This window comes from Ranitomeya imitator, chromosome 1, assembly GCF_032444005.1.
Source record: "Ranitomeya imitator isolate aRanImi1 chromosome 1, aRanImi1.pri, whole genome shotgun sequence".
In the NCBI taxonomy this organism is placed as follows: Eukaryota; Metazoa; Chordata; class Amphibia; order Anura; family Dendrobatidae; genus Ranitomeya; species Ranitomeya imitator.
In genome coordinates, this window is record NC_091282.1 from 571,877,759 (window position 1) to 571,887,289 (window position 9,531).

At 45.1% G+C, this 9,531-nt stretch overlaps 1 protein-coding gene across 1 annotated transcript; it reads right to left on the bottom strand.

The window, feature by feature from the left end:
• Positions 1-2,621: 2,621 nt before the first annotated feature.
• On the bottom strand, positions 2,622-4,314 carry LOC138679645 (uncharacterized). The gene is made up of 2 exons (XM_069767817.1): positions 3,769-4,314; positions 2,622-3,613 (listed from the first exon to the last, which is right to left on the bottom strand). The coding sequence occupies exons 1-2, from the start codon at positions 4,113-4,115 to the stop codon at positions 2,728-2,730; spliced, it is 1,233 nt and encodes a 410-aa protein (XP_069623918.1). The 5' UTR covers positions 4,116-4,314; the 3' UTR covers positions 2,622-2,727.
• Positions 4,315-9,531: the final 5,217 nt, after the last annotated feature.

The following is a 9,531-nucleotide window of genomic DNA, read 5'->3' on the forward strand; positions in this document are numbered from 1 at the left end:
ATTAATGGCGGTAATGGATACCTGGCGGTAAAGTTAATTAATGACGCCTGTGAAATTTGATATTTAGTATACTAATGCTTTCCTTATGTTTTCACAGAACACACAGCAGCACCCGCGAGCCTGTCCGACCCTCTGGAGCGGTCCTTTGTGAAGCGCCATCTCAAGCCTCGCAGCCATCCCACAGCGAGAGCAGGTCTGCACCACCACAATCTGGCGAACCGGCAGCCGGTCCATCAGATGTTCCCCTGGCCGAGGCCTCTGTCGCTCCTTCCTTCGGGTCTTCCCGACAGCGTCAGCGGGCCTCGGACAGGGCGCCCATGCCCGAATTTTTACATTTGAGTACCGTCTTTCAGAATGGTTTCAAGGCGCTGTGCGATAAAATGTCAAATATCGAGCGGCGTCTTGCAAACATCGAAACGGATCTCGCGAGGCCGGCGAAACATTTTTTTAATGCCCTTCACAACGGGATGGTTGAACATCTTACGCCGGAACTCCAGATTTCGGTCATGCAGGGCTGCAACAATCTTTATGTCACTGCTCTGCAGCAGGCTCGGGTCATGCAGTCAGCGACAAATGCGCCCACAGTACCATCGCTGGCTGCCATGACTCCGACTCCTGCTGCAGAGCACCACCACAGAGGTCCGCGTGACGAGGGCCACCGCCACCGCCACCACAGAACAGAGCCCCAAAGGTCGGAGCAAGACCGGCCTTCAAGGGCACACGGGCACAGACGGGAAGCCGACCCACACACAGAGGGAGAGAGGAGGAAAAAAAAGAAGACCAAGACGACGACGACTAGCACTACGACCTTGGCTATGGCTGCTCCCACAACTACCACCAGAACACAGCCTGGGTCGACCCGGAGCACACCAAGTACCCAGGCTGGGTCTACACGGAGCACACCCAGTACCCAGCCTGGGTCTACAAGGAGCACACCGTCAACACAGCCTGGGTCGACCCGGAGCCGGAGTAGCCAGCCAAGGACACTGGTCGTCGTCCCTCCTCCTCCTCCCTCACCTGCTTTGGAAGTATCCCAACAGTGGATGGATGTCGGCATCATTGAATATGCTGCTGCTTCCTCCCCCTCGTCCTCCTCCTCCTCGTCCTCCTCCTCGGTCTCTTCCACACCCACCAGAAGTGAGGGATATCAATCCCCTTTAGTTGTGGATGTAGGTACCCCGTAATGTTATGTCCCTAATTTTTTTTCCTGTCCCAAAATAAAAAATTTATTTGGTTTACAAAAAATTGGTTTTTATTGTCTCAAATAAAGTTTTCACCAAATGACACCTTGCGCCGTATACACAAATATTGTCTTTGTAACACCTGATGTGCAATGTCTGACAATATTTTTTAGATTTTTTTTTATTAATTGTTTTATAGGCCTGGCGCTCATTGTACTATCAGCTGTTACAAACACAACCAGCATTGCTCAATATGTCAAGTTTAAAATGTACCATCACACAACGATTTCAGTATAGATAAAGTTGGTTTATTTGTGTAACCAACGTTATCTTTTCTGTAATCGTAAAACGATAGAGCCCCTGCTGTGAGATTTTGGGTGTCAACGAATGATTATGATTTTTTTTTGTTACCCACGCTGTCATTGTTGGATCGGCGAGTTGGACACCGATCAAGCGATGTCTTTATTTTAAAATAGGTAATATTGGGTTACTAGCGCAGTGTTTTAAACACTCAAATAAAAATTAAAAAATACCCCACAAATCAAAAAAGGTGTCAACCACGTCCCTCGCCGTCATCTTTCCGCAATTACTTACACTGTGATTCCCGCCCGTAAATCAGAGCACACCGTTAATAATAAACGCTGTACTGTGGTTTAGGGCTGGCACAGTACGGAAAGCTGACGGCGATGGACGTGTCACACACCGTAATAAAATGTTGTTTTGTATTTTTAATAACTACATTTACAATGGTAAACATCGTGAGTGCGGCCATGCGCTTCATAACATTTCCCAGATTACACGGGACTTGCTCTTTTTGGGTTGCTGGAGAGCTGGCTGTGTGACAGCTCTCCATCAACCACACGACCAATAAACAACGATCACGGTCCGGTGGTATCACTGGTAGTTATCGTTGTAGAATAGTTTTATTAATGTACCTTAAAGGGAACCTGTCACCTGAATTTGGTGGGACTGTTTTTGGCTCATATGGGCAGAGTTTTGGGGTGTTCCAGTCCCACAAAATACAGGTGACTGGTTCCCTTTAAAATATTGGTCAGGTGAGGTGGAAGCAATGTTCACAGTGTCGCCACTATTTGACTCTGGACAAATTCTACCATCCTGAGTACAATAGTGTTAACTCTGTAGAGTTTTGCAAACATGATAGTTTCCCTCCTTGTCAAGCCAGGTTCCATATGAAAATAGTCTTCAGTATTAATTATGGTTAACAAGGTGGGAGCCGATGAAGTTTTATACGTCAAAACTATGGTACTCACGGCTGCAAATTTTATTGTTTTGTCACAGTCCATTTGGGTACTGGTGCTCACATAAATTTTGTGGGACAATCATTACTTTCAATAAAATAGGATTTTTTACAATTACTATGGAAAAACGGATGGGAGATTTGTTTTGTGAAAACGGAACGGCGGAAAGGCACAAAACTTTATTAACAAACACAACGCATTAGACAATCGGGTGACATTAATAACCAAACATATGATGGTTACATGGGCTCCACAGTGTTTACATAACATCATAACAACACGTTGAATTACACCATTTGATCTTGCCAAGAAACACGGCCAACATCGGAAACAAAATATGCAGCAAATTGGTCCCTCATATGAGCAATCTCCAAAGTTGTCCGCAGAGGATGAGCTTGATAATCAGGCAATGGATTTTGTATGGGTTCATCGAGTTCAACGTTGACTCTCTCTTTATCAATAATAAAATTGTGTAGAACCACACACGCCTTCACCACCTCATCCACTGTCTCAATTTTCAAATTTATTGCAGATCCTAAGATACGCCATTTGGACACCAGAATGCCAAAGGCGCACTCCACAGTTCTTCGGGCCCTGGACAGTCTATAATTAAAAATACTTTTTGTGCGGTCCAACCCCCGACTAGAGTACGGTTTAAGTAGGTTGCCACACATTTGAAAAGCCTCATCCCCAACCACAACAAATGGCAGGGCCGGGCCTTCGGTGTTAGGAAGAGGTCGTGGATGGGGGAAATTAAAATTGTTCTCGTATAATCTTCGGCCCATGTCAGACTCCTTAAATGTCCGTGAATCATTTGCACGACCAAACGCTCCAATGTCCACAGCGAGAAACCTGCAGTCCGCACCTGCAATTGCCATCAGCACGGTGGAAAAGTATTTTTTATAATTATAAAAAAGAGATCCACTTCTTGAAGGCTTGGTAATCCTAATGTGCTTGCCATCCACGGCTCCGATACAGTTAGGGAAATCACAAACTTTTTCAAATTTTTGGGCGTTGGCATGCCATAATTCTCTTGTAGGGATGGGTAAAAATTCCTCCCTGAGGTTGTCCCACAATGCGCGGCATGTGTCTGCAATAATACCCGACAGTGTTGAGACTCCAATCCGAAACTGGAAATGCAGTGATCTCAATGTCTCTCCGGTAGCCAGGAAACTGACAAGAAGAAAAATAAATAAATAAATATAATTAATTTAATTGTTATGAAAGAATTTTTCATTTTTAATTACAATCCCCCACCCCAAAAAACAAAAACACGTTAATTTAAAAAGTGGCAAGAACATATAAATCCTTCACATTCCATTACGTACCGTAGAGTCACCAGCAGACGTTCCTCAGGGGAAATCGATTTACGGAGCTGCGTGTCCTGCCTGGATATGGCTCCTTCCACCAGACGCAGCAGATATCGGAAGCTGTCTTTTGACATCCTGGTGTACTCAAAATATTTGTCCTGGTTCTCATTTAATTCGCCAAAAAGACAATGGTACACTCCACGACTCTCTCGGACTTCCACTATAGGGTGTAGCCAAAAACGCCGACGACTCCTTCTCCGTTGTTTGTCTCTTTTCCTCTGTTCTTGACAGGCAAAAGCATAAGCTATAGCAAGGGCTAATTCCAGCTGAAAAGTGAGGTAGATACTCTCCATGGAACGATCCATCTTGATGCTCTATGGTTGGAAATAATGTATGCCGGGGTATATATACCACTATTACATTAATACCCACCCCCATCTACCCATTGGTGGCATTATCGATTGTCTAGACACTAGACCCACCCTCTTCTATTCATTGGTGGTGTTATCTAGTGTCTAGACACTAAATTGTGTGTAAAGATCTAATCAGTGTTTGACAACGCATGCGTCGTAAAACACTGCGTTTTTGTAAAAACGCACCAAAAACGCACCAAAAACGCTGCGTTTTACGACGCATGCGTCCGACGCTTGCGTCACAAAAGTTGCGTTTTTGCGTGCGTTTCCGATGCGTCGTGCGTTGCGTCGGCGACGCAGCGTCGCATGACGCTAATGTGAACGTAGCCTTAGTGCGGGTCATGAGGCAAAGAGACTGCACCTGCAGCAACAGAGGAATACACCTGAAACAAGGTAAATTACCTGGCAAAAATGATCTAAAACAATACATTAAACATACAATCACAAATACAATGAGTATTCAACAGTAATGATACATTATTTCATTCTTGCGATTCAAACCAAGAGGATATCTGGTTTTCAGGTTATAGATCCAGAAAGCTTCTCTGGTTAGAAGCTGTCTTTTCACATCTCCACCCCGCTGAGATAATTTGACATGCTCTATACCCTGGATTGACATAGTGGATGTTTTGCCTGCATGGTGCAAATTAAAATGTTTAGCAACAGCTGACACATTTCTGCTAGTGGTACTACTACTCCCCAAATCTCTAAGGTGCTCAGAAATTCTAGTTTTTAATTTTCTTGTAGTGCATCCTATGTATGCTACATTGCATTGTGTGCAATCAATTTTGTACACTACATTGCTAGTATGGCAATTAATAAAACTTTTTATAGTGAAACTCTGGGTTTTATCTCTATCTTGAAATGTGTTTTTAGTTAATGCATTGCGGCAAGTACTGCACGCAGCAACGCCACATTTATAGAACCCCTTACACTCAAGCCATGTTTTAGAAGTCGGCAGCGACGATAGGAGACTAGGGGAGAGTGAATTACCAATGGTGGGCGCTCTTCTCGCCACAACATTAAGACCGTCTTTTAGAATTTCGGAAAGCGTATCATCTTCTTTCAATAAAGGTAATCTTTTTAGAATAATGTTTTTAATTTCCTGAAATTGAGTGCTATACTGAAAGCATATATAAGGTTTTGTCTTTCTTGTCGCCTTAATTCTCTTTTTTTCTCTGTCCGATACCAGCAGACTCTCTCTGGTTTTGTTTTCAACTATGTTTTGCGCCCTATTTAACATCCAATCAGGATATTTTCTTTGTTTTAATTTTGCTTTTAAGTGACCAAACTCCTCGTTTCTTAATGTGTCACTGCTGCAATTTCTCTTTAGTCTCGTGTATTCTCCAACAGGAATCGATTTTACCGTATGTTTGGGGTGGCTACTGTGTGCATGTAGCACCGTATTCCCACTAATGGGTTTGACATGCGTTTTGCTGCCAATGATCTGATTCTCACAGCACATTAGATCCAGGTCAAGAAATGAGATTTCACTTCGGCTCCACTTGTGGGTAAATTTAATACCATAATTGTTGTCATTGATGTACCCCACAAAGTCTGGTACGGGAGACACATCACCACCCCAAATAATTAGGGTGTCATCGATGTATCTGCCGTACCAGACCAAGGAATCGGCAAAAGGATTACTGACACAATAAATATACTTATGTTCCCAAAATGCCATAGTCAGATTGGCTAATGAAGGGGAGTACTTAGCCCCCATCGGAACACCTGTTCTTTGTTCGTATACTACATTATCAAAGGAAAAAATGTTATGTTTAAGAAGAAAAAAAGTTACATCCAACACAAAATTTATGAGGTCCTGCGTATATAGATTAGAGTTCTCCAAATGATAGCGCAAGGCTTCCACGGCTAAACTGTGCGGTATGCATGTGTACAGCGATATTACATCGCAACAGAGCCATGAATAATTTCTATGCCATATTTTGTTAGAAAACGTTTTTAAAACCTCTCTAGAGTCCTTAATGTAACCAGGTAATTTTATTACAAGCGGCTGCAATATAGAATCTACCCACTCACAAAGATGTTCGTTCATTGAGCCCATGCCCGATACTATGGGTCTCATTGCTGGTAAGCCCACCCCTTTGTGTACCTTCGGCAGGCCATACAATATGGGCATTTTAGGATGGGGAACATATAGATAATCCGCTTGTTTTTTGCTAAGGACACCCAAGCTTAGACCTTCATTTATAATGGTATAAATTTCTTCATTATATTTTTTGGATGGATTTTCTTTCATTTTACCATATGTTGCTTCATCCACTAACAATTCCAACATTTTCTCCCTATAGTCTTTGATTTTCATAATTACTATCATGCCCCCCTTATCACTTTTCTTTATAATGATTTCTTTCATGTCTTTTAATTCGTTAAGGGCTTTTTTTTGTTTACGTGTGAGATTGTTGGATTTATCTTTGTAGGGCACTCTGGAAATGCTATCCTTTAGGTCTTTTAAATCTTTTTCTATTCTTTCTTGGAATCTATCCATACATTCCACCCCAGATTGAATAGGGTAGAAGTAAGGATTTTTTGTACCAAAACACATGGACTGATTATTGCATGTAGACATAGATGCACTATGAGTCGATAAATCTTGAAGACATAATAGCGCTACTTGTTCTTTAACCCCTTCCCGACCTTTGACGCATACGCTGCGTCATGAAAGTCGGTGCCATTCCGACCCATGACGCAGCATATGCGTCATGGAAAGATCGCGTCCCTGCAGGCCGGGTGAAAGGGTTAACTCCCATTTCACCCGATCTGCAGGGACAGGGGGAGTGGTAGTTTAGCCCAGGGGGGGTGGCTTCACCCCCTCGTGGCTACGATCGCTCTGATTGGCTGTTGAAAGTGAAACTGCCAATCAGAGCGATTTGTAATATTTCACCTAAAAAACTGGTGAAATATTACAATCCAGCCATGGCCGATGCTGCAATATCATCGGCCATGGCTGGAAACACTTATGTGCACCCACCCCACCCCTCCGATCGCCCCCCCAGCCCCCCGATCTGTAGTCCGCTCCCCTCCGTCCTGTGCTCCGCTCCCCCGTCCTCCTGTCCGCTTCCCCGTGCACCAATCACACCCCCTGTGCTGCAATCAAACCCCCCCGCACTCCGATCCCCCCCCCCGCACACAGCGACCCCCCCCCCGTGCTCCGATCCACCCCCCCCCGCACAGCGATCCCTCACCCCGTGCTCCAATCCTCCCCCGTGCTCCAATCCTCCCTCCCGTGTTCCGATCCACCCCCCCCATGATCCGATCCACCCCCCCGTGCTCCGACGCCCCCCCCCGTGCCCTGATCTCCCCCCCCTTATACTTACCTGGCCGCCCGAGGTCCGTCCGTCTTCTTTCCTGGGCGCCGCCATCTTCCAAAATGGCGGGCGCATGTGCAGTGCGCCCGCCGAATCTGCCGGCCGGCAGATTCGTTCCAGAGTGAATTTTGATCACTGAGATATATCCTATCTCAGTGATCAAAATAGGATATATCTCAGTGATCAAAATAAAAAAAATAGTAAATGACCCCCCCCTTTGTCACCCCCATAGATAGGGACAATAAAAAAAATAAAGAATTTTTTTTTTTTTCACTAAGGTTGGGGTAAGAACTAGGGTTAGGGTTAGGGGTAGGGTTAGGGGTAGGGTTAGGGGTAGGGTTAGGGGTAGGGGTAGGGTTAGGGGTAGGGGTAGGGTTAGGGGTAGGGGTAGGGTTAGGGCTAGGGTTAGGGTTTCGGTATGTGCACACGTATTCTGGTCCTATGCGGATTTTTCCGCAGCGGATTTGAAAAATCCACAGTGCTAAACCGCTGCCGATTTATCGTGGATTTACCGCGGTTTTTCTGCGCATTTCACTGCGGTTTTACAACTGCGATTTTCTATTTGAGCAGTTCTAAAACCGCTGCGGAATCCGCAGAAAGAAGTGACATGCTGCGGAATGTAAACCGCTGCGTTTCCGTGCAGTTTTTCCGCAGCATGTGTACAGCGATTTTTGGTTCACATTGAACTGTAAACTCATGGGAAACTGCTGCGGATCCGCAGCGTTTTCCGCAGCGTGTGCACATACCTTTAGAATTAGGCTATGTGCACACGGTGCGGATTGGCCGCTGCGGATCCGCAGCAGTGTTCCATCGGGTTTACAGTACCATGTAAACATATGGAAAACCAAATCCGCTGTGCCCATGGTGCAGAAAATACCGCGCGGGAACGCTGCGTTGTATTTTCCGCAGCATGCCAATTCTTTGTGCGGATTCCGCAGCGTTTTACACCTGTTCCTCAATAGGAATCCACAGGTGAAATCCGCACAAAAAACACTGGAAATCCACGGTAAATCCACAGGTAAAATGCAGTGCCTTTTACCCGCGGATTTTTCAAAAATGATGCTGAAAAATCTCATACGAATCCGCAACGTTGGCACATAGCCTTAGAGTTGGGTTGGAATTAGGGTTGTGGTTAGGGTTAGGGGTGTGTTGGGGTTAGGGTTGTGGTTAGGGGTGTGTTGGGGTTAGGGTTGTGATTAGGGTTACGGCTACAGTTGGGATAAGGGTTAGGGGTGTGTTGGAGGTAGAATTGAGGGGTTTCCACTGTTTAGGCACTTCAGGGGGTCTCCAAACGCAACATGGCGCCACCATTGATTCCAGCCAATCTTGTATTCAAAAATTCAAATGGTGCTCCCTCACTTCCGAACCCCGACGTGTGCCCAAACAGTGGTTTACCCCCACATATGGGGTACCAGCATACTCAGGACAAACTGCGCAACAATTACTGGGGTCCAATTTCTCCTGTTACCCTTGAGAAAATAAAAAATTGCTTGCTAAAACATCATTTTTGAGGAAAGAAAAATGATTTTTTATTTTCACGGCTCTGCGTTGTAAACGTCTGTGAAGCACTTGGGGGTTCAAAGTGCTCACCACATATCTAGATAAGTTCCTTGGGGGGTCTAGTTTCCAAAATGGGGTCACTTGTGGGGGGTTTCTACTGTTTAGGCACACCAGGGGCTCTGCAAACGCAACGTGACGCCCGCAGACCATTCCATCAAAGTCTGCATTTCAAAAGTCACTACTTCCCTTCTGAGCCCCCACGTGTGCCCAAACAGTGGTTTACCCCCACACATGGGGCATCAGCGTACTCAGGAGAAACTGGACAACAACTTTTGTGGTCCAATTTCTCCTGTAACCCTTGGGAAAATAAAAAATTCTGGGCTAAAAAATTATTTTTGAGGAAAGAAAACGTATTTATTATTTTCACGGCTCTGCGTTATAAACTTCTGTAAAGCACTTGGGGGTTGAAAGTGCTCACCACACATCTAGATAAGTTCCTTTGGGGGTCTAGTTTCCAAAATGGGGTCACTTGTGGGGGG